At 37.8% G+C, this 26,457-nt stretch overlaps 3 protein-coding genes across 7 annotated transcripts in view; 2 read left to right on the top strand and 1 right to left on the bottom strand.

The window, feature by feature from the left end:
• The first annotated feature begins 522 nt into the window (after positions 1–522).
• On the top strand, positions 523–6,525 carry LOC133175118 (uncharacterized). Its single transcript, XM_061310253.1, has 5 exons — positions 523–1,331; positions 1,612–1,725; positions 1,839–1,898; positions 5,492–5,692; positions 6,146–6,525. The coding sequence occupies exons 1-5, from the start codon at positions 1,265–1,267 to the stop codon at positions 6,403–6,405; spliced, it is 702 nt and encodes a 233-aa protein (XP_061166237.1). The 5' UTR covers positions 523–1,264; the 3' UTR covers positions 6,406–6,525.
• Positions 6,526–11,984: 5,459 nt separating this feature from the next.
• LOC133174889 (uncharacterized) lies at positions 11,985–19,040 on the bottom strand. Its single transcript, XM_061309993.1, has 8 exons — positions 18,963–19,040; positions 18,678–18,726; positions 17,312–17,364; positions 16,904–16,978; positions 15,913–15,981; positions 13,101–13,226; positions 12,894–12,980; positions 11,985–12,806 (listed from the first exon to the last, which is right to left on the bottom strand). The coding sequence occupies exons 1-8, from the start codon at positions 19,038–19,040 to the stop codon at positions 11,985–11,987; spliced, it is 1,359 nt and encodes a 452-aa protein (XP_061165977.1).
• A 3,333-nt stretch (positions 19,041–22,373) lies between these two features.
• Positions 22,374–26,457, top strand: part of LOC133175068 (band 4.1-like protein 3) — a 41,303-nt gene continuing 37,219 nt past the window's right edge. For all 5 annotated transcript variants that reach the window (XM_061310183.1, XM_061310178.1, XM_061310182.1 and 2 more), the window contains exons 1-2: positions 22,374–22,409; positions 22,916–23,002. In XM_061310183.1, coding sequence (XP_061166167.1) covers positions 22,389–22,409; positions 22,916–23,002 — 108 coding nt within the window. In that variant the 5' untranslated portion in view covers positions 22,374–22,388. The remainder of the gene's footprint in view (positions 22,410–22,915; positions 23,003–26,457) is intronic.

Genomic DNA, 26,457 nt, shown 5'->3' with positions numbered 1-26,457 from the left:
TTGTATTGTATAATTCTTATTTGTATCGTATAATGTTCCATTTGTATTGTATAATTTTCCATTTGCATTGTATAATTTTTCATTTGTATTGTACAATTCTTATTTGTATCGTATAATTTTCCATTTGTTTACTGTAAATTTCTTTTTGTATTGTATAATTTTACAATACAAATGGAAAAGTATGTGTATTACAAGTGGAAAATTATACAATACAAATGAAAATTATTGAATACAAATGGAAAATTATAGATTGCAAATGGAGAATTATACAATACAAATGGAGAATTATACAATACAAATGGAAAATTATACAATACAAATGGAAAAGATCGAATATTGCATGTATATATATGAGGGTTACACTGAATCAGCAACAGGTTATAAAATGACATCTTCATCATGATAAATGTCAAACTTTTGTCACGCTCTGTGTAAGTTGTCGAATGTATATTTTGGTATACAGTGAATGCGTGCTTGTACAACTAATGCGATTAATGGGCCAGAGACTGTGCAGGTGGCCGATCCTCAGAAACTGATCTACTCGCATCTTTCTGGTGACTTCTGACCGGATTGTCAATATTGTTTACGTTTGATGGATTAGCTATAGAACAGACACAGCTGTATAATGCAGTAATTCATTAAGACCGATAAATTAAGATATAAAACACGGCATATCATCCACATACTACTGTGTGACTGGGAACGCAATTATAAATCAGTGACGGTGGGTATTGATTTCCCCACAACTTAAACTCGTAGAAAGGGAACACACCTTTGTCACACATCAAGGACAAATGTCATTTGTTTACCTTTAGAACTCTTAATCTAGGATTCTTGTAAATAACGTGTGTAATGAGAAGGAATTAGTGTTTAAACACCGTAAGCTGGCACGTGTCAGGGTGAACACACATGTGAGAGATTAGTGTTTATATTTTCATTTGAGCCAAGAAACGGGAGACTGGAGATTTAGCGACAACTACTTAGTTTACGGCGGAAGTTACGACGTTACGACACACACCCCTCCGGCGCCCAGCTCTACACGGCCTGACGGTGAAGCGCCAATGCACGGCCTGTTGTTTGTGTGTATTAGGTACCTAACTCTTCACAGCGGAAGATATATACAGACCAGGAAATGATTTTCTGCATCTGTCGGTGCCTCTGGGTGAAGTGTGTGTAGTAACATCTTACAAGGTGGCTTTTGTGACTTCGTGTTTGTGTCGTTTGCTCTAGAAACAATCTCTGTCATGCTCAGACTAGGAGTGTAATGGCCAGTCCAAACGACTCTCTGCTGCACGATGTCGTCTGCGCCGAACCATCTGCAGAGCGACAAGGTATTACAATAATCTATTTTAAAATATGCATGGAATAAAATGTTGGTTCTCTCTGAGGTTTAGTAATTAACGTTATTTATGTCTCTGGTTCATTTAATGATGGAATGTATAGAATCTTTGTAAGCTGCCAGATTCTGACCCTGTTAGCAGTAGTTAAATGGGCACTGAGTTCAAGCATTGTCCGGATAATGTTGGGGTCGTTGTATTAGAACAGCAGACGACAACTTCATTAGCCACCATTCAATTTCTAAATCTGAAAGTTCACCGATTTTTGTTCCAGTACACAATGATGGTAGGAAGGGATGTCACTGTCGGGTTCTACAGAACGCTTATATGGAGGAGGAAGACGCGTACAACTTTATATGTCACGTGAACAACTCCTTTAATAAATCGGGTGAGTACAATACCAATGCCACGTGCACGGTCAAAGAAATAAAAATACTGTTAAACGTTTGTTTTAGTTGGTCATTTGTTTACATTGTCAGCGATATCTTTGTTATCATTCAGTGCTTGGTTTGTCCATGCTGACGATAGGACTGGCCATTTCCGTTCTGTGCCTAACGTTCGGTGAGTATTCTCAATAGAATTGGGGGATCAATTGACATTGTAGTGTATATCACATTGACTCTGGCTCAGCTATGAAAAATGAAGAATGTTCTATTATATTGATTTCGAAATGGTACCAGACGTATGCTAATGTCCGAGAGTCCAAGCTTCATGAGTGTTAATTATATCTGGGCACAATGTTCACATCACACAGGTTGTTATGGAATTGTAATGTCTCCGTGTACTAGTAATTGTAACAGTAAATATTTAAATTAACAATGAGAAAATAAATAAAGGATTATCATTTTGTTGAAAGAAACAGATTTGCGACCTTTTTTTTTGGGGGGGGGGGGGGGGGGGGAGAGAACTTCACACATTTGCAGTTGTCATTTAGACTACATCTGCGTTGAAATTTGTTCCAAATCCATTCATTCAGGCAATGAATCAATCAATCTCACAAAAACACCTCGAATATATTCACATCACCGGATGTTACAAATGTATACAAAATGGAGTCGCTTCCTATTTATTAAAATATTGGAAAGGCAGAGCTGATTGTCCTTTCTGTAGTATACTCTAGATAATATCTTTATATTCGATGAAGTTTTGCTCCATAATCTACAGATAACAGTTTTCCCTTTATTTCAATGTTTATGACAAAGGGGGGAGGGGGTGTCATGGATGCCCTCTTAAAACATTAGAGGTTTTTTAGCTCACCTGAGCCGAAGGCTCAAGTGAACTTTTCTGATCACATTTTGTCTGTAGTCCGTCTGTCCGTCTGTCCGTCCGTCTGTCTGTAAACATTTTCGACTTCTTCTCAAGAACCACTGGGCCAATTTCAACCAAACTTGCCACAAAGTATCCTTGGGTGAAGGGGATTCAAGTTTGTTCAAATGAAGGGCCACGCCCTCTTTCAAGGGGAGATAATAAAGAATAAGTGAAAAATTAATAGCATCTTTTAAAAATCTTCTTCTCAAGAACCACAAAGCCAGGGAAGATGAAACTCATGTGGAAGCATCCTCAGGTAGTGTAGATTCAGGTTTGTTCAAATCATGACCCCTGGGGGTAGGGCGGGGCCACAATGGAGGATCAAATATTTACATAGAAATATATGGGGAAAAACCTTTAAAAATCTTCTTCTCAAGAACAGCAAAGCCATGATGAGTCATATTTATATGGAAGCATCCTCAGGTAGTGTAGATTCAAGTTTGTTCAAATCATGACCCCCGGGGGTAGGGCGGGGCCACAATGGAGGATCAAAGTTTTACATAGAAATATATGGGAAAAACCTTTAAAAATCTTCTCCTCAAGAACAGCAAAGCCATGATGAGTCATATTTATATGGAAGCTTCCTCAGGTAGTGTAGATTCAAGTTTGTTCAAATCATGACCCCCGGGGGTAGGGCGGGGCCACAATGGAGGATCAAAGTTTTACATAGAAATATATGGGAAAAACCTTTAAAAATCTTCTCCTCAAGAACAGCAAAGCCATGATGAGTCATATTTATATGGAAGCATCCTCAGATAGTGTAAATTCAATTTTGTTCAAATCATGACCCCCGGGGGTAGGGCGGGGCCACAATGGAGGATCAAAGTTTTACATAGAAATATATGGGAAAAACCTTTAAAAATCTTCTCCTCAAGAACAGCAAAGCCATGATGAGTCATATTTATATGGAAGCATCCTCAGATAGTGTAAATTCAATTTTGTTCAAATCATGACCCCCGGGGGTAGGGCGGGGCCACAATGGAGGATCAAAGTTTTACATAGAAATATATGGGAAAAACCTTTAAAAATCTTCTCCTCAAGAACAGCAAAGCCATGATGAGTCATATTTATATGGAAGCATCCTCAGGTAGTGTAAATTCAATTTTGTTCAAATCATGACCCCTGGGGGTAGGGCGGGGCCACAATGGAGGATCAAAGTTTTACATAGAAATATATGGGAAAAACCTTTAAAAATCTTCTCCTCAAGAACAGCAAAGCCATGATGAGTCATATTTATATGGAAGCATCCTCAGGTAGTGTAGATTCAAGTTTGTTCAAATCATGACCCCCGGGGGTAGGGCGGGGCCACAATGGAGGATCAAAGTTTTACATAGAAATATATGGGAAAAACCTTTAAAAATCTTCTCCTCAAGAACAGCAAAGCCATGATGAGACATATTTATATGGAAGCATCCTCAGGTAGTGTAAATTCAATTTTGTTCAAATCATGACCCCCGGGGGTAGGGCGGGGCCACAATGGAGGATCAAAGTTTTACATAGAAATATATGGGAAAAACCTTTAAAAATCTTCTCCTCAAGAACAGCAAAGCCATGATGAGTCATATTTATATGGAAGCATCCTCAGGTAGTGTAAATACAAGTTTGTTCAAATCATGACCCCTGGGGGTAGGGCGGGGCCCCAAAGGAGGATCAAAGTTTTACATAGAAATATATGGGAAAAACCTTTAAAAATCTTCTTCTCAAGAACAGCAAAGCCATGATTGGTCATATTTATATGGAAGCATCCTAAGGTAGTTTAGATTTAAGTATGTCCAAATCATGACCCCTGGGGGTAGGGTGGGGCCCCAAAGGAGGATCAAAGTTTTACATAGAGATATATAGGAAAAATCTTTAAAAATCTTCTTCTCAAGAACAGCAAAGCCCTGATTGATCATATTTATGTGGAAGTATACTCAGGTAGTGTAGATTCAAGTTTGTTCGATGTTGCCCCCCTGGGGTTGGGTGGGGCCACAATGGAAGATCAAAGTCTGAAGTAAAAATATATAGGAAGATTTCTTCTGATGAAGAACTGCAAAGCCATGATTAGTCATTTTGATATGGAAGCATCATCAGGTAGTGTAAATTCAATTTTGTTCAAATGATGACCCCCGAGGGTAGGTTGGGGCCCAATAGGGGGATAGAAATAGGGGGATAGAAAAAATATTTCTTCTCAAGAACAGAAAAGCTATGTTTAGTCATATTGATATGGAAGCATCTTCAGGTAGTGTAGATTCAAGTTTGTTCAAATGATGACCCCCGAGAGTAGGACGGGGCCCAGTGGAGGATCGAATGTTACATAAGAACATATAGAAAAAATATTTCTTCTCAAGAACAGAAAGCTATGTTTAGTCATATTGATATGGAAGCATCCTCAGGTAGTGTAGATTCCAGTTTGTTCAAATGATGACCCCTGGGATAGGGAGGAGCCACAAGGGGGGATCAAATTTTTACAAAGGAATATATCAGAAAATTTTTTAAAAATCTTCTCAAGTACAACAAAGCAATTTGTTATTTTGACATGGAAGCATCATCAGGTAGTTTAAAATTCAAGCCCCCCCCCCCCCCGGAATCTTTTCAATACTGAACTGATTTGTGCTTTTGCCTATCCACTGTGCTCAGGTGAGCGATGTGGCCCATGGGCCTCTTGTTTTCCCGCTTGTCGGAAAGGTCTTAGAAGTTGCGGTTGGCATTCAGGACGACGCATCCATAACGTTGATAGAATTTGTGTTGAGACAGATCAATTCAGATTATGCAGCGCAGCTCAAAACTGCTACATACATTGTTTAAATTTGATTAATTGTTGTTTTGTGTCCAACCGAAGATGTTTAATTTTATTTTTTTTACAGGCATAATGGAGTTCAATAACTGCCCCTGTGAACCTCTTCTTCCGCTGTTTCTGACTTTAAATGGTGCTGCATTGATGTTAAAATGTTTTCTACAAGGTGCCCGTATAATGTGCAATATTGTCCCCCCTGAAGGGGAAAGACACTGTCTGTACACTGTCACCGACATGTTAACGTTATTTCTCGTGTTTTGGGGGTTTACAGGTAAATAAAAATGTTTTTTATGCATTGTAGCTTTGAATGTATATAGGATGTGTGTAAAAACCTGCTGCCTGATGGATGCTATATAGTACACGTAGTCATTCTCCGCGAGAAGATCATACCTCAAGTCTTCTCTTAAAATATATTAATAATATACTGAAAATGTTGTAATTTAAAGATGCGAATCATTAATGAATGTGGAATACTATCGTCTTTGTTTATATGTATATGTGGATATTTCAAAAGATACGCTGTCGTCAATCTTTTATATAGAACAATTTTTTCTTACTTTCGAGTCCATATACAATGTAGGCCCCTATACCGGTAGAACAATTTTTTCTTACTTTCGAGTCCATATACAATGTACATGTATACCGGTAGAACAATTTTTTTTACTTTTGAATTGGACTCGACATATAAATATTTGTAAGAAATTTTAATCTTCTTTCTTTAAAGGCGCAGTTTTGGTGTACAATCTTCTGAAGATCGCCCAGACGGAAGACGAACACGCCGTACATTACTGTGACTATCATCTCCTCAGCATCGCTATTGCCGTTGTCACGGTAACGTTCGTCCTCATCATCTTCACTGTCGTCTGCTACGCAATCTTGTGGTTTATTCACGATAAAATGGAAAGTTCTGAGAAATTCAAAGACTTCATTATAGAGAGTGAACTGGACAGGCGGAAGTCATCGTTATGTGTTGTGAGCGGATGATGGACCCCTGTACAACTCCATCATGCCTTACTCAGATAATATTTTGTGGAAGTTCATCTTGCCTTTTGTTATTGCTCTGTGCTGTTTGTTATATTTTTGCAAAAAAATAGGAAAAACACAGCGTGAGTTTTATGGTTTCTTTCACACATTGAGCAGGCAATATTATACTGAGACGACATGGTGGAAGTAGTCTTTTAAAAAATCAATTTCATGGAGAACGCGTCAAGCAGAGATTTGCGTACGCAGTTTTTCGGTTCTAATATCCGTTTACACACCATGATAATAGGTAATAAAATTCTCAGCAACTTTCAAGTGGTCTTGTATACACACCCTTTCATATATCTAATTTACAACCTAAAAATTAGAGAATTCCATACACAGATATTGGCTTCTCTCTGTTGAGCAATATACAGCTTGACGCAATAGGAACAGTTATATATGACCACAAATCATTCCGACCCGGGTTCATTATGGCCTAGGTTAGGCTTATGCTTGCTTAGTATTGCCATACAGCTCTACAGATAGTACACTGAAAGACAACAGAACAAAAAAAAAAAAATAAAATAAAAATCATTTCAACCCAATACTAATAGAAACCAGGCGGCAAATTTTTGAAGTGTTTAACTCCTCGATTAACTTGGTAATCTAAATTTACACTGCATGAAAACGAACTTTTTTCAAATCACCTTTTAGAAAGTGATTTAAAATAAGTTCTACTTTTTTTATTCGTTTAAATGCTATTTTGATAATATTAAGGTGGAAAAAAGTGAGAAAGAGCAACAGCAGAGAGCAGGCACAGTTTGTACAAGTTCAACCTTTCATGTCTTCATTTTCAGGATATACTCCTATTGAATAATCTTTAATTTGACAAAGTACTTGTAATTTTTTAATGGAATTTTCTCACTTACGAATGACCGCGACCGATATTGTCAGAATTATATACTACTGGTATACACTATATTCCGAGATACATGTGTATTATAACTGTACCAGAGATTATCAACTAATCCATAGATTCGGCATGGTAATGATGGCTTCTAGTTTCATTCCATCTAAATCTGCACCACATTTCCAAGGCCGATATATCAATTTCGTCCATAAAACATTAAAAACATAGGTAATCAGAGATTACAGAGCTCACCTCAACGAATGTTGTCTTTAAGTAAGGCAAAGTCCCACACTAAACTAATAATCTAGGAGTGTGCATCCCTAGATGCAACATTTATGCAATTTTGATCTGATAGGGCTTGCAGTTACTTGGGAATAGACTTATCTGAAAACTTAAAACTAGTCACTCATCCAGAAAATGTAAGTCAAATCCAGCATCCGAAGCAAGTTTTTAGATTGTTCGTCCCTTGATGCATCATCCATGCAAGTTTGGTTCAGATAGGCCTTATAGTTACTTGGAAATGAGATCTACTCCAAAAACTTTAACCTGGTCACTCATCCAGAAAATTTAAGTCAAATCCAGCATCCGAAGCAAGTCCAGTAGTGTGCATCCTTAAATGTATCATCCATGCATGTTCGGTCAATATAGGGTTTATAGATACTTGGAAATGACATCTGCTCCAAAAACTTTAACCTGGTCACTCATCCATAAAATATAGGTCAGATTCAGCATCCGAAGCAAGTCCAGTAGTGTGCATCCTTAAATGTATCATCCATGCAAGTTTGGTCAATATAGGGCTTATAGTTACTTGGAAATGAGATCTGCTCCAAAAACCTTAACCTGATCACTCATCCAGAAAATATAGGTCAGATCCAGCATCCGAAGCAAGTCCAGTAGTGTGCATCCTTAGATGTATCATCCATGCAAGTTTGGTCAATATAGGGTTTATAGATACTTGGAAATGACATCTGCTCCAAAAACTTTAACCTGGTCACTCATCCATAAAATATAGGTCAGATTCAGCATCCGAAGCAAGTCCAGTAGTGTGCATCCTTAGATGTATCATCCATGCAAGTTTGGTCATTATAGGGCTTATAGTTACTTGGAAATGAGATCTGCTCCAAAAACCTTAACCTGGTCACTCATCCGGAAAATATAGGTCAGATCCAGCATCCGAGGCAAGTCCAGTAGTGTGCATCCTTAGATACCATGCAAGTTTGGTCAATATAGGGCTTATAGTTACTTGGAAATGAGACCTGCTCCAAAAACTTTAACCTGCTCCAAAAACTTTAACCTGCTCCAAAAACATTAACCTGGTCATTCTTTAGCTGAAATTGCAGCATCTGAAACCTTGACTGGTACAATAAAACACACTAGAAGCATCCTCCATGCATCTCTGACTAATATAGGCCATAGAAGTACTTGAAAAGAAAACTGCTCCAAAAACCTTTACCTGGGACGCCGACGCCGACACCGACGCCGACGCCGAGGGTATTACATAAGCTCCCCCAACTTCGTTGAGGTGAGCTAATAAGTTATGACATCGTTTTTTGGATACCAATGACACAATCATAATTATACCCACTATCCCAATATTAATTTGGCACAGAATTAATTATATTAATAACCTCTTAATAAAGCGAATGGCCACTTTATGTATAACGCTGGGACATCAGAAAATGACATCGCCGTAAATCTAGCTATATTTTAACTACTGGAAAAAAGTCTGAAATATATTTAAAGTATATAACATTCATTATTTACATATTTTCCTTGCCATTGATATATAGCAATCATCTCTGCATAATCTTGCTGACGAATTTTCCAAAGCACTGTGTCAAAGAAACATCAGTATCGCGCGCGACGTAGGGAAAAAAGTAGATAGATAAATACTTAAAAGGAATAAAAAACATAAATGTAATCTACAAAAACGAGAAAAGCAGATTGACGAGTTTAATAGCAATTTTGACTAGAATATATATGTATGCATGTTGAAAGATAAATTTTTATCGTATTTACGATATTTTCATTAAAAAGCTACTAAAAGAAAACTACATATTTCGGTGTTTTGGTATGTCACAGCATACGGCGTGCACATTGTCCACCCCCGATTTTTTTTTATTGCAATCTTTACCAAAACATATATAGTTGGGGATCACTTTCAACTTATAAAATAGACAATATGCATCTTTTATTCTATTTCTCTCTCTCTATTGTTGCCTTGTGAAGATAATTTCTGTGCACCGCCTACGTGGAAATCTTGGATTTGTCCCTACACAAGGAAATCTTTCATTTTAGTTTGCTAACCATTATCGTCATGCCATCTCAATTAGCTCTCACGTCTTACATCTTTGTACTTTACTGGTAAAGTGTGAACACGGGTCCGACTTCATCTATAACACGGTAAAGAATTAACGAGGGATCCCAGATATTCGCATTGTTAGGAGTTTAATTTCCATCTTTCCTGATTCACAGTTCCATAAGATGAAGCCAACAGATACTGGGAACAATTTCGACACAGAAAATAATTGGATCGAGATAAAATGAACGATCTCTAGGGTGAGTAAATGCTAACTCCTGGCATAATAGAACAGCCAGTGATGGAAACCTCTACTGGAATTGTCAAAATATAAAATTATAGTCCATTAGAAGAATTGAGGGCCTGAATGTACACGAATGAAACATCTTTATATAATAAAACCCTTATCTGTCCACGGAGACAGAATCTTAATGTTATACAACCTTTGTGCACGGAGAGAGAGAGAGAGAGAGATCTTAATGTAATAACCTTATCTGGTCACGGAGAGAGAGAGAGGGGGTGGGTGGGTAATAAATCCATTGATAATAGCTGTGCTGAGCATTCTTAACCCTTTTTTACTATTATCGGTAACAGAATGATAAATTCTTTTATAATGTACAATTCTTTAGTTTCAGATTCTAGAAAATTAAATGTTCGAAATGAGATCTTTACGCAAGTGTGATATTTTTTTTCCTTCACATGTACATTATTCAGGTGTAGTATCGTGAAATATCACAGTTAATTAAATGAATTCGCTTAACAAGAGGAATAACTCTCATTATGCATGTACCTATCTAAATTGAATCAGGAATCAGAAGAATTCACTCAGTGTTGTATAATGTTCACAGACGATTACCACTGGTACGGGAAGGGAAACGTATGCTGGGGTCCAGTTGAGTAACCTTATACATTTATTGACTGGGTACGAGAGCAACAACCAAGAACCAAATTTAACTGTTTTCCGGAGGCCGTTAGGCCAAAGGAAAAAAGTTTAGTTCAAGGGGTCGACAGAACGCATTTTGCTCGAGAACAAAGTCAATAAATGTTTTGTTATACTTTTTATTCATTTATTCTTTGACATACATGTGTCATGTGCTGGCTTCCACGATGTTAATTTCCTTTACCCGCACTCGGTCAATTCTGTCACTGTCGAAAACCAACAAATGTAAATTATATAAGATTTAGCTGATCCCGCCCACAGTGTGACGTAAGCGGTCCGATATCTCATCGACTAGGAATGCGCGATTTTATCGGTATACCGGTATATCGCGATTTTTTATTGCGTGATACGTATCGTGATACGGAGACTAAAATACCGGTATTTGGTACGCAACTATAAATTCCGGAAATTATTCATTTATTTGTTCAAACTATTGAATGACAATTACAGGAAGTGTAAAAATGTTGAAAACAGTTAAACAATGGTATAAAAACATGCTTTATATTAAATAAATGAAAATTTAAAAAGTAAAGTTATGTTTTTATAGCCATATTTTCAAGAAATATTACGGAAATTCAGTTGAAATTGTAGTAAAAATTGCGTGTAAAAATATCACGATTTATCGTGATATTTTTGAAAAAAAAAAATCGTGATATATCACGATACGAAATTTTTGCCGATACCCATCCTTATCATCGACAGGTCCAATATTTCACTCTGCTGTCAAACATCGTTTTTTTATGACCTCTCAGTGAAACATCCGGAATGTTAGACATTCTTTAGTATAGATTTATATATAGGAACCAATTTTTATAGGCGTAACAAAGAATAATTGGTCAGTCTGCTTAAATTCGTTCAATTTGTTGATCGGTTGACCAGAATAATGGACATAAGGAATACAGAATAGATTGCTACAAATATTACAAAGACATCGCACTTGTGTATCTGTAAATAAATTATTAATAACTAGACCACAATACATTTTGTCCTTATCCTAGGTTATGAATGAAAAACATTAGGATCTGTATTTGGCATATTGTGTTATATACAGCCTTGACCTCATATTGACGACTCATCCTAGCACCAGGGGCCATGAATTAAACAAACTTGACTTTGTAGTTATATATATATATTTTTTTTTTATATTTTTAAAAAATCTGAATTCCTTTCAACCAAGGATGCTTTGTGGAAAGGATCTTTAATAATGTCCAGTGGTTCTAGGTGAGAAGTTGTCATCACGAGAGAGACAGACGGATCCTAGACACTTCTCGATCAAAAAAGCTAACCCTAACAGTTCAGTCTTTGGCTCAGGTGAGCTAAAAACAAAAAAAAATATCAAGAATAGATTTATAAATCTATAATTATAAAAAGTGACTGGTATTTTTTTGTCTTATTTCTGGCCCCTAAATCTCATTGTGATCGACCTCGATGGTGTGATTTTCCTCTTCTTTCTATCCATCCTTTGAGCTAACCATTTCGTTGACAGATGCGTCTTTCTGAAGATTGCTCTTGTCTATATCTTCTAGATTATGTTGATATTCCTCAAGCAGCGATTGTCTATCAGCCTTGCTGTCTGTACTCTGAAGATGTGTAGATTCGTTCAGTTTTTCAGGGCCGGTCTCCTGATTACCGTGAATGCTGTCTTCCTGTTGATTTGTGGCGCCTTCAGTATTACCCTGGGTTGCTACGAGACCGGGCTCGGGATCGACTTCATTCCTCGATTCATTGAATGTTGGTGATTTCTGATTTTCATACTGCTTTGTGTTTTCGTCGTAGAATACAAGTAAAGCAGCCTCTTTAGGATCATTATCTACATTTCCGTTTTCATTTTCACCTACTGTAATCACTTCTTCATTCAGTGCTCCAGCTCCTTCAGATGCTGCATCAACCTTGTCTGCTTCCACGTGATCTTCTGAAGTAGCCACGTGATCTCCAGTACCCATGTGATCTTCAATTTCCACGTGATCCCCTGTTGTACTGGCGTCAAGGTCGTCCTTAGAATTACAGCACACCACGCCAGAGGATAGGCGGTCTTCCTCCTCTTCCGGAACTTCGGACAGTTTCCTGGCTGTCGTGTCCCCGGACGCCGAGGATAGAGATAACTGATCAGAGAATTCACTGATGTGTGAAGATTCTGGATGAAGCGATTCTGAACAAACAATGGTAGCGCCATCTGGTGGCTGCTCCTCGTCAGGAGGGTCGGGCGCGGGATGAACCTTCGTTTGTTCCTCTATCTTCACAATGACGGTTATTCCTAACCCCATACTAACAAACTGTAGGGAAGATATCGAATGTGTCAATCACTTTAATCAGAAATACTGAAAGTTAAACCGAAAGTATGCACTTATCTAAATGCTTACCTGTACAATGCATATCAGGATCAGGATGGTCACCCAGATGGGTAAATTAGCACTGAACCAGTTCTCTATCTGCTGGAGACATGGCGTCTGCAAGGAAAATAGGACCTTTACCAAGATTTTGAAGAAAGGAGAAAATAAATGGATAATAAATCCTATATGATTGGATGTATAAACATTTTCAAAGATTTTAACTCGATTTTGACGAACCTGGAAGAGCAGGGTCCACGACTTAGTGTGGACAGTCAGTGTGTCGTAAACCTTGAAGCAGCTCTGTGGAATGTCGGCCAACTCAAATCCGTACTCTGTGTAATTATTAACACCACAACACTCCAGCTACAAGGTAAAAAAAACATAACAGTCCATCTACAAAATAACACAGCATAGAGGTCTCATTAAGTAAGTGTTAAACCACATCACCTCATCTACAAAATAACTCAACATTCACTGCATGTCCCCGTCTTATTAAGTAATTGTTAACACCAAAATACTCCAACAACAAAATTATTCAACAAACCAGTTTAATGAAGCAATTCATTGTGGACTGAAATATGGAGATAACGAACAGTAATTAAGCTCAAAAGCCCATTGTAACAATACAAATTTGGAGCAGAGCAAACACAGACCTCTAAAAGCATCAGAGGTGGGACCAGGTACCATGGAGGAGTAGGTATCCCCTGTCGACCGGTCACACTCGCTGTGCGTTCATTGTCATGATCGGTCAAACGGAAAAATGTGTAAATAATGGCCAAACAATTTTTATGAAAATAAGACGATATATCGGTCTCATTAAGTAATTGTTAACACACCACAGCTTTCCAGAGCTCTAAAGATTAAGACAATAACCAGTCTCATTAAAAGTCACATCAGTCATCTGATTAGAAAACCATCATAGCTACCTGGTGGATATTTTTTATAATGGTTACTCTCACCTGCTTCGATTTTACCATTGTACATATCGTCCTACCCTGCCTGTGTGTGAATTTAACCCATTTCTATATATGACCCTATTCTGTCTGCATCGTGAACGTTCACCAGTTGGATTGAAAATACTCTCAGTGGTACATAGCTGAGAGCTTCCCCAATTTTCAAGGTAACCTACTCAACCTAGAACGTAAATTTACTCATCCTACAGAGTGAACTTACCAAGCCTTCCAAAGTAACTTACTAAGCCTCAAAACTATATTTACCCAGTCTGCAAAATGAACTACCCCCTCCAGTGTAAAGTCAATCATCATGAACCAACCCTCCTCTGTAGTGTACCCCTGTCTGCAGTGTGACCTTACCCCTGTCTGCAGTGTGACCTTACCCCTGTCTGTAGTGTGACCTTACCCCTGTCGGTAGTTTGACATAACCCCTGTCTGTAGTATGACCTAACCACTGTCTGTAGTGTGACCTTAGCCCTGTCTGTAGTGTGTCCTTACCCCTGTCTGTAGTGTGACCTTAGCCCTGTCTGTAGTATGACCTAACCCCTGTCTTAGTGTGACCTTACCCCTGTCTGTAGTGTGACCTTACCCCTGTCTGTAGTGTAAACTAACCACTGTCTGTAGTGTGACCTTAGCCCTGTCTTTAGTGTGACCTTACCCCTGTCTGTAGTGTGACCTTACCTCTGTCTGTAGTGTGACCTTACTCCTGTCTGTAGCGTGACCTTATCCCTGTCTGTAGTGTAACCTTACCCCTGTCTGTAGCGTGACCTAACCCCTGTCTGTAGTATGACCTTACCCCTGTCTGTAGCGTGACCTAACCCCTGTCTGTAGTATGACCTTACCCCTGTCTGTAGTGTGACCTTAGCCCTGTCTGTAGTGTGACCTTACCCCTGTCTGTAGGGTGACCTTACCCCTGTCTGTAGTGTGACCTAACCACTGTCTGTAGTGTGATGATCTTAGCCCTGTCTGTAGTGTGTCCTTACCCGTGTTTGTAGTGTGACTTTACCCCTGTCTGTAGTGTGACCTTACCCCTGTCTGTAGTGTGACCTAACCCCTGTCTGTAGTGTGACTTTACCCCTGTCTGTAGTGAGACCTTACCCCTGTCTGTAGTGTGACCTAAGCCCTGTCTGTAGTGTGACCTTAGACCTGTCTGTAGTGTGACCTTACCCCTGTCTGTAGTGTGACCTTACCCCTGTCTGTAGTGTGACCTAATCACTGTCTGTAGTGTGACCTTACCCCTGTCTGTAGTGTGACCTTAGCCCTGTCTGTAGTGTGTCCTTACCCCTGTATGTAGTGTGACCTTAGCCCTGTCTGTAGCGTGACCTAACCCCTGTCTGTAGTGTGACCTTACCCCTGTCTGTAGTCTGACCTAACCCCTGTCTGTAGTATGACCTTACCCCTGTCTGTAGTCTGACCTAACCCCTGTCTGTAGTATGACCTTACCTTTGTCTGTAGTGTGGCCTTATCCCTGTCTGTAGTGTGACCTAACCCCTGTCTGTAGTGTGACCTTAGCCCTGTCTGTAGTGTGACCTTAGACCTGTCTGTAGTGTGACCTTACCCCTGTCTTTAGTGTGACCTTACCCCTGTCTTTAGTGTGACCTTACCCCTGGACATACTGTGCCCTTACCCCTGGGCATACTGTGCCCTTACCCCTCGTTTTAGTATGAACCTACCATGTCGTTATTATGGCTTACATTCTTTGAACTCTGAACGTCCCAATCTTTAGTGTGACTTACTTTTGCTTGCAGTATGACTCTTTATTAGTGTTATTTGCCTTCAGTAAATCTACCCTGACTGTAACATAAACTTAACCCTGCCCTTAGCATGAGCGTACCCCTGCTTGTAACACTAACGTTCCCCAGTCAGTAGCATGACCTTACCCCCATCTTAAGTTAGTGTGATTTACCTTCAGTGAAGTAACCCCGACTGTAGCATGAACTTACCCCTATCTGTAGCCGTGTACTTACCTCTACCTGAAGCATAACTTACCCATCTCTTAAGTTAGTGTGATTAACCTTCAGTGAAGTTACCCCGACTACAGCACGAACTTACCCTGCCTGTAGCATGAACTTATGCCTGCTATAGCATAAACTTACCCCTGCCTGTAGAGTGAACTTGGTATCATTGTTCAACTTGGGCCATGTCGAGGTGATTAACGAAGGGATCTGCGAATAAAACAAACCAAAAAGGTCAGACATGTATATATGTGTATGTGTAATCTGCGAGTAAAACACTCGTACTCAGTTATATATCAGTGTAAGTGTATCTTAGTGTATGGGTATGTACACCCTGGTAAATGGGTGTACACCCTAATATATGGTTATGTACACCCTACTATATGGGTATGTGACCTTAGTATATGGTTATGTACACCCTACTATATGCGTATGTGACCTTAGTATATAGTTATGTACACCCTACTATATGGGTATATGACCTTAGTATATGGTTATGTACATCCTACTATATGGGTATGTGACCTTAGTATATGGTTATGTACACCCTACTATATGGGTATGTGACCTTAGTATATGGTTATGTACACCCTACTATATGGGTATGTGACCTTAGTATATAGTTATGTACACCCTACTATATGGGTATGTGACCTTAGTATATGGTTATGTACACCCTACTATATGGGTATGTGACCTTAGTATATGGTTATGTACACCCTACTATATGGGTATGTGACCTTAGTATATGGTTATGTACACCCTACTATATGGGTATGTGACCTTCGTATATGGTTATGTACACCCTACTATATGGGTATGTGACCTTAGTATATAGTTATGTACACCCTACTATATGGGTATGTGACCTTAGTATATAGTTATGTACACCCTAGTTTATGGTTTTGTACATCCGAGCATTTGGGCAAAAATCCATAGACATAACGGCCTAACAATTTGTATGAAAAACATCAGTCAACATTCGACTGAACGAAAAATTGCATTTGCTGACGTGGTCATTGTATCAATCACAGAAATACACAGATACGTCTTTTTCTATTGATTTTATTGTTTAATACTGAATGAGTTAATCATTATTTTTAATTTCATTAAGTGGAGAGTCATTGCTTACCTGGTCTTGTTGTGTGTACGCGCCAATCGCTATGGCAACCTCAATGAAAATGAAAGCGACCATGAACCCTGTGTACTGAAAAAAAGTTAGTTTATTCTTTACTTATACAGAATTAACAACTTCTAGAAAAACATATACGGTGAATAAACTAGCGCTCTATAGAATCTGAGTTCAGGTCAGTAGCAACGGTTTTCAAAGTGGGAGGACCAACCCTGAAAAAAAATTGCCGAGTAAAAAAATCCTAACCTAGGAAACTATCAAAACTGTCTAAAAACGGATATTCATTTCGTGTGTGTGTTTGGGGTGGGGGTGGGGGGGGGGGGGGAGTGGGGCTTTTTCTTACTTTTCGGTACATTTTCCCCCCTGCGTACTACTGGCTTGAGGGTTGATCTGGTGTGTTTTACTTACACATTTGAGTAGACAAATGCTCCTCGATATGCCACCGAGACATCCCAATAAACCTGTGAAAACAAACCATTCCTCAAATTATGATTTCTATTTTAAGGCATATAATTCAAGTAAACAAAAAAATGACCTTATATAAAATATTTAGATCAACGTCTGACTTCTGAATATTCTTTTATGAAAAAATTGTCATGTTTTAAGCTAAAGCATTTTCTTAATCCTAAGAAAGCCCCCCCCCCTTCTCTTTTGACTTTGAAGATCAACATCAACTGTCCCTTTACCCCATGAAATACACATATAAAATAGGCAGGAATGAAAAGTAATTAAAAGTAAACAAGACAATATGATAAAAAAATGACACGATTTGGATGTTGATATTGCAATGATAGAAATATATTGGCGTATTGAACAGAGTGGAATATTGTTTAGGCCGTCTGATTGAGGAAAGTGATTAATTAAGCACGCTATGTACCTGTAGCTGCTATAAGTGATTGATTAAATCGCTATGTACCTGTAGCTGCTATAAGTGATTTATTAACTCGCTATGTACCTGTAGCTGCTATAAGTGATTGATTAAATCACTATGTACCTGTAGCTGCTATAGGTGATTTATTAACTCGCTATGTACCTGTAGCTGCTATAAGTGATTAATTAACTCGCTATGTACCTGTAGCTGCTATAAGTGATTAATTAACTCGCTATGTACCTGTAGCTGCTATAGGTGATTTATTAACTCGCTATGTACCTGTAGCTGCTATAAATGATTAATTAACTCGCTATGTACCTGTAGCTGCTATAAATGATTAATTAACTCGCTATGTACCTGTAGCTGCTATAAGTGATTAATTAACTCGCTATGTACCTGTAGCTGCTATAAGTGATTGATTAACTCGCTATGTACCTGTAGCTGCTATAAGTGATTAACTAACGCGCTATGTACCTGTAGCTGTTATAAGTGATTTATTAACTCGCTATGTACCTGTAGCTGCTATAAGTGATTGATTAACTCGCTATGTACCTATAGCTGCTATAAGTGATTTATTAACTCGCTATGTACCTGTAGCTGCTATAGGTGATTGATTAACTCGCTATGTACCTGTATCTGCTATAAGTGATTGATTATCTCGCTATGTACCTGTAGCTGCTACAAGTGATTAATTAGCACGCTATGTACCTATAGGTGCTATAAGTGATTAATTAACTCGCTATGTACCTGTAGCTGCTATTAGTGATTAATTAACTCGCTATGTACCTGTGGCTGCTAAAAGTGATTAATTAGCACGCTATGTACCTGTAGGTGCTATAAGTGATTAATTAACTCGCTATGTACCTGTAGCTGCTATTAGTGATTAATTAACTCGCTATGTACCTGTGGCTGCTATGACGAGACCCAGGAACAAGATGATGTACAAAAATGCCTGCAATTCAAAATAAACACATTCACGTTGACTGATACACAGTTTTTGACTGAAAAAGATATTAATATAAAGATGTTTGATATACACTATTCTACTCATCTGGTTATGGACTCCGGATAGGGTCACTTCGTACACTATCGCACCATCGAGCATCGACTAAAGGGTCGATGGCAAGATAATTCGATGTCGTGATAACGATGACGCGACGGTGCGATAGCGCGATGACGCGACAATACGATGACGATGGTGCGATAGCACGATGGAGCGATAGTGAACATATCTTCATCGTCCTCGCACCATCGTGTCATCGCCATCGTTTTATCGTGCCATCGCATCGTCATCGCGTTGTTGCACCAGCGCACTGTCGTCACCGTGTTCTCGCGTCATTACTTCATCGTCATCGTATTATCGCGTCATCGCACTATCGACCCAAACCTCGATGGTGCAATAGTGAACTACATAGCCCTATCCGAATTTCATATCTGATATTTTATTCATTACATAAAGAAATAAATTCAATCCCCGCCACTTAAAAAAAAAATTAAAAAAATTTTGATGTATCTAGCTTCAAGATTGTATTCATAGTTATACTTAAACAGAATCTTTTCAATCTTAAAGGACATGCAGTACAGACATAGTACTAATTTTGCTTTCTCCAGTTACTTTTTATACATGAAACTAATGCTTCATAACAACAAAAACGACGAAAGGATCAATAAAATGTTTTAACGTCATTAGAATAGGTTCGTTAATTTAGATATACTTACGAAGGCTACAGAAAGGAACTCTGTGTTATTGGGGAGGGATGACAGCGTCCAGGATACAAATCCCACGATACCGATCCCAACAGCCTACAATATCAAAAAAGGACGAGTCAATCCCAACTACCTACAGTATCAAAAAAGGACGAGTCAATCCCAACATCCTACAATCAAAAATAGGACGAGTCAATCCGAAAAGCCTACAATATCAAAAAAGGACGAGTCAATATCAACAGCCTACAATATCAAAACAGGACGAGTCAATATCAACAGCCTACAGTATAAAAATAGGACGAGTCAATCCGAAAAGCCTACAATATCAAAAAAGGACGAGTCAATATCAACAGCCTACAATATCAAAAAAGGACGAGTCAATATCAACAGCCTACAATATCAAAATAGGACGAGTCAATATCAACAGCCTACAATCAAAAATAGGACGAGTCAATCCGAACAGCCTACAATATCAAAAAGGACGAGTCAATCCCAACAGCCTACAATATCAAAATAGGACGAGTCAATATCAACAGCCTACAGTATAAAAATAGGACGAGTCAATATCAACAGCCTACAATATCAAAACAGGACGAGTCAATATCAACAGCCTACAATATCAAAATAGGACGAGTCAATATCAACAGCCTACAGTATAAAAATAGGACGAGTCAATATCAACAGCCTACAATATCAAAATAGGACGAGTCAATTCCAACAGCCTACTAATAAATATTCGGTTTTTGAAAGTTATCTATAACTCCAAATCTGAAAGAAGTGTTAATTCTGACCGATAGTTACTGTCTTCCGATAACAGTGTAACGTAGTTATTTAGTGTCTTACGATAACAGTGTAACAAGTAGTTATTTAGTGTAACATTGTTACATGTAGTAACTTAGTGTTTGCCGATAACATTGCATGTAACATGTAGTAACCTAGTGTTTTGTCGATAACAGTGTAACTTGTAGTTGCTCAAGCTCTCTTGATAACATTGTAATATAAAGTTACTCAGGCTCTTCCGATAACAGTGTAACATGTAATTGTTTAGTGTCTTACGATAACAGTGTAATATGTAGTTACTAAATGTCTTCCGATATAGTTATACTAAGTGTTTGCCGATAACAGTGTACAGTTACTCAGGTTCAACCGATAACTGTAATCAGTAATTACTTAGTGTCTCCAGATAATACTGGAACTTGTTGTTACTTAGACTCACGTAACAGTGTAATGTGTAATATGTTTTGTCTCCCGATAACAGATTCTTAATACATCTCTTTGCTTATATTGATTAAATTTCATATAACATGAGAAAAACTAATTTTCTTAGATTTATATATTATCTTAAACATATCTAAAATCAGCTAAATATTAAAAGTTGTGGAAAATAATACAATCTATAGCATGACATCGACAAAGTGAATCTATTAATGGTAGTACCTAGAGATGTTTCAGGCGCCATTTAGACTGACTTTTTGAGAGAGAAGAAAACCTTGGTATTAATTTCACTATAGATAATGACGCAAGACCATGTCAATGCATTAACTCAAAAGAACATTGTTGATACATCTTTATCATCGAAAAGCATGGGCAAAATATGAATTAAACAGATTGCTGATATTAAGATTAAGAAAAAAGAGCACTATTCATATTTTAGCAACATACAAATCTTTGTTTTATCCCTACCTCAAGAATGGTGTTAAAAAAGAGCTACGGACCATCCACCTAAAAATTACCGTGTGCCTTGGGCTTCCTGATTTGTATTTTCATTATTTTTTTTTTTACACAAATATTGTTATGCAATGCACTACAAAAAAATTGATAATTTAGTTTTTGGGACAGGTTTCTAGTAAACTTCATATAATTACTTCATAAAAAGACATAACATATGATTATGGAATTGATTCTGTCTATAATTATTCGAACTCACCCAGAATATAACATTCAAAAACAGGAAAGAAAACTGTAAAGATCCGAGTTGCTTCATCTTACATGGCCATTGCAGATTTGGGTTTTGACTGTGTATCAATGTTTGCCATAGATATGTTACTTAAGATGGCTAATTACGAGACTTGTGGAAACGCAAATCAACAGAAAATGTGCAAAGCAAACTTGATTTGAGATTTAAAATATTTAATCCAATTTTGTGTTAACAAAGCCGTTGACTTTTATTTTCTATATTTAATATTGTATGATGCCAACACTTTTGTATAGTTTATACTCATTGCTATAATCTATTCCTGTTTGTGTGACTACATGTATGTAAAAACAGACAAGTCATGTGTCTGCTTGAGTCTTTTCAAAATAGATATGAAAATAACATGTAAATATTTTGAATAGAGCAAATTACAATTGTTATCCTGTGTGAAAATTGTCTGATAAGGGGGATTAAGGGGAGAGAGGGGGATATATGTCTATTTTGAAATAATACGCGTTAATTCCTCATTGTTGCAATATGCGAATACTGTACCTCGAACACTGAATTTCCAACATAAATAACATCTTAAGGAATGAATCAAAATAAAAGTTTATATAAATCAATTACCCTCAATCTAAGAAAATTCAATATAAGTCCAAAAATAAGACTAAAATGTATAAAAAAAAAAAAATATTGTGAACTTTGCCCCAAACACAAACAGTTTCCCGGTTATTGATACGTTAAAAATTCAACAGTGAGTAGTGTTCATTAACTATGCACCATGATTCTCAGTGGATAGATCGGCCGAAGATCAATAGGTGATCGAGATCGATATCATCTTCAGCGGATTCAATGAGTGATCGAGATCGACGAGTGATTTGGTCCGTGACTCACAGGAACATTCCGTTCCGCCATCTCTGACGTCTGCTACTGCGCCTGCTGTATCCGGGGAGGGGGGCAGCGTTACCAAGGAAACCGGACCGTCCGAAAGCATGGTTTTACTCCACGCTGAGGTAAGTGTATGTGCCTTTGATTTTCCTTTTTAAAAAAAATTGGGTGGACTGAATCCATTTATTTTTTTTTAAATTACATATTCTTACATCTAAATTCTTATTTCAACAAGATAAACCAATTAACGTACTTTTCTTATGAATGGTAAGATATTTTCAAAAAGCATTAAATATTAAATTATGGAATAATTCTAGTTCAATCACGCGTTCCCTCAACAAAAATAGATCGATATTCCTGCACTTTCCGTGGACGTACAATTCTAGTTGTGATGAGGAATGCTCAATCCTTCTTTACCACAAGAAACTGTTATATACTCTAATCATTACCTGTGAACTTGAAAAAAAAAATAACTTAGCGATTAAATATCCAAATTAGTACAAACAATAATTGTTCTGAGATTCAAATTCCTGGACACTATTTTTCCTCAAAATATATCACTCTTTTTTTTCAACAACTTGGCGCAGTTATTTCGCTTTGTCTTATAATCCACGATTCTGGTGATTTCCAGATGGCATCCAATAGCATAAAGATTATGGCCCCAACTGCCGAGCCAGAGGTAACATATTCCCCCGCATTGAAACCCGCTAAAGTTAAGGTAAGAACAATGCGCTAGAAATATAGTCCTCGTACATACATAAAAGCGTGCAAAAATATGGACATAAAGACAGGCATACCATTTTCCTATTTTACATTTTGTCTAAATTAAAAATTGAACAGGTGAAGTTCAAACAGAGAAACATGAAATAATATTGAGGTTCTATCAGAGAAATATAACACACATAACGAACTGTCAGGTTCAAACAGAGAAAATGATACATTGAACAAACTGTGGGGTTCAATTCAAACAGAGAAACATGATATATTGAACAAACTGTGGGGTTCAAACAGAGAAATATGACATATTGAACGAACTGTAAAGTTCAAACTGAGAAACATGAACAAATTTTGAGGTTCTAACTGAGAAATATAGAACATTGAACGAATATGATGTTCAAAAGGGGAAAATATAATAACACATTCAACGAAATGTGAGGTTCTAACAGAGAAATATAGTAACACATTGGACGAATTGATAGGTTCAAACAAAAAATATATAACACATTGAACGAATCTTAAATTGAGGCTCTAACAGACAAGTATAACATACTGGACGAACTGTGAGGTTCTAACACAGAAAACTGACACATAGAACAAATTGTGAGATGCTAACAGAGAAGTATGACACATTGAACGAACTTTGAGGTTCTTAAAGACTAGAGAAATATGACACGTTGAACGAACGAACTGTGCGGTTCAAACAGAGAAACATGATACGCTGAACGAACAGTGAAGTTCTAACAGAGAAATATAGCACATTGAACGAATTGTGAGGTTCTAACAGAAAAATATAACAACACATTGGACGAATTGTTAGTTTTTAATAAGAAATATAACACATTGAACGAATCTTAAATCGAGGCTCTGACAGAGAAGGTATATACATGTAACACATTGAACGTTGAACAAATTGAGGTTCTACATTGTAACAGAGAAACAAAACACATTGAACGAACTGTGAGGTAAAAACAGAGAAACTTAACACACTGAACGAACTGTGAGGTAAAAACAGAGAAACTTAACACACTGAACGAACTGTGAGGTAAAAACAGAACAATGTGGCACAGGAAGCTTCGAGCAGAAAAATAACGCACATGAACAAATTGTGGTATTCAAACTTGGTAATTTGACAAATGAACAAGTTGTGAGGTTCAAAAAGAGCAATACGACACAAATAGGTGAATGTTCTAACACATCCTCACAACGTTAGGTGTCCTGAGTCAACACGTTGCCGTTGGACAAATTTTATTCGATATCTCTCACTGAGAAGCACCAATCAAATTGAAGTAGACAGATGGAATAATGCACGTGTTACGCATTGTTTATCACCGAAAAAAATGTGATTGGTTAAGAGATAAGAAAAACAATCAAGATTTGTAATTTTCCCGAAAGACGTCGCTGCAATCAGTCCGCAAGATGTCGAACGAAATATGTCAGGGTCCAACGGCAACGCGTTGGCTCAGGACCCCTGACGTAGTGAGGATGGTTCCAACAAAGAAATATAGTATATTGAAAGACTTGTGGGGTTCAGAATAGGTGATATGTTGAAAAAATCATGTGGTCCAAATAGAAAAATACGATTGACTGCATGAACTGAGTGATGTCCAGACAGGAATTTTCGAGTTGCTGTAGATCTACTTGTTCAACGTTCACACAAACACACACACGCCCTCACAGAGAAAGAGAGAGAAGGGGGGGGGGGGGGAAATGAACTTCACGTGAATTAATCAGTACGTGACAAGAATATAACGCCAAAGTTTTGTCAATAATAGCTTTAAAGTTAATACTCCAGGTCTTGAATTAAGGGACAAAATAAAGACCGTAATCAGCGTAAATATAGTTATTGTTGAGACTAGGAGTTATTTCCCCTCTACCATAAGGACAAACTTCCTGAGCCGGCATGGATGCTCCAATTGCAGATAAATTTGTACATTTAATGGCTATATAACAATTTTATTCTCATAAAATTGACATAAAGTGTCCCACTGTTTACTTCCGAAGTGATGGAATGTTTTGATGCCAATGACCTGCCGTTCAGTTTGTGCCGCCTGTAGTGTTATCCGTCGCTTCGCCACAGGTCGGCCAGTCAGAAGATGGGAAGACGTTTAACGACTGAGTGGCAACCATCACCGGCTCTTTATGGTCCGGAAAGCCCCATAAGGAAGATATCATATTAAATTTCTTCAATAACACTTTTTAATTTATTTCATTTTTATTTAAATGTTTTATACACACTGGGACCTAAAATGATCTGCATACATTTACGATCAACATATGGTCTACTTGAGAGCTTTTTTTAAAAAAAATATGGAAAAGCGTGAAATATGAAATGATTAGACTTTTGCAGACCTTCGGAAATACTATATGTATAATTAAATTTCAATACAACTTTTCAATTAGAGACAGAGATCAGGAAAATTCAAGTCAGTCTCCTTAAGCAATCATTAGTAAGGGCTTGGTGAGTTTGTAATCACTGTAGTGTACAGAGACATTTATTTGGTTTATCTTTCCACGGGGTCTCTTTCTGCAGCATGCAATTTCATCATCAACCACAGATGCACAATAGAACAAACGATTGATTTCTGCTTCGTATAGTAAAAGTACCTTTATCTCGCACTGTCAGACACACTGCCCGTGGGGACAAAAGAATAGAAATTATGACTTTGCATAATTAGCTTGTTTCAGTATATCTGGTACCAAGTTGGCTCAATAGATATAGTCGACATTTACTTTTTATTCCTCCGGAATAGAAGACAGGGGACATTGTTTTGATCTGTGTCTATTTTGTTCTGTCCACACTCATAACCTTCAGATAAAAAACTTGGCACGAAGACTTCAACTTTGGCACAAAAGTAGCTTATGACCAGAGGGCATACCCTGGCCTTGACCAAAGATCATTTAGAAAAGGACATGACCAGAGAGCATACCCAGGCCTTGACCAAAGGTCATTTAGACAGGGACACTTGGTTTTGAAGTGTTAAATTCTTGCAATGTCCTTGTATAGTAGAAAAAATTGGCAATAAAGTTATGATCGTGACGACCCTGACCCAAATTTAACCTGTACAGGGTCAATGTCACTGTAAAACAGATTTCTGGTCCAGTCCATAACACGGAACAACCATAGATCACACTGTGTCCCCTGATCCTGAACCAAGGTCACTTGGATAAGTTCAAGGTCAAATTTGTCCCCCTACAACTGGAGAATGCGCTCAGGTGCATTCGTGTTTCACAAACACTCTATCTGATGTCTTATGTATGCTACTGAATGTTTGAGAAGTTATGGATCGTATGAAATATGTTGATTTGCGATAGAATGTTCTAGACTTCTGAGCCAGGAAAAAGAGAGAAATAACCCTGAATTCTTCCAATCTTTGACAATACATTAATGTATTGAAACATATAAATATAATATATGTAAATTGCTCCAAGGTGTACGAGAATATTTGAAATACA

Source organism: Saccostrea echinata, unplaced genomic scaffold (genome assembly GCF_033153115.1).
Source record: "Saccostrea echinata isolate AGI-Se365-2 ecotype Australia unplaced genomic scaffold, CSIRO_AGI_Sech_v1 ptg000060l, whole genome shotgun sequence".
NCBI classification, from domain to species: Eukaryota; Metazoa; Mollusca; class Bivalvia; order Ostreida; family Ostreidae; genus Saccostrea; species Saccostrea echinata.
Note: the sequence above shows the minus strand (reverse complement) of the source record. Positions and strands in the feature narration are given on the sequence as shown.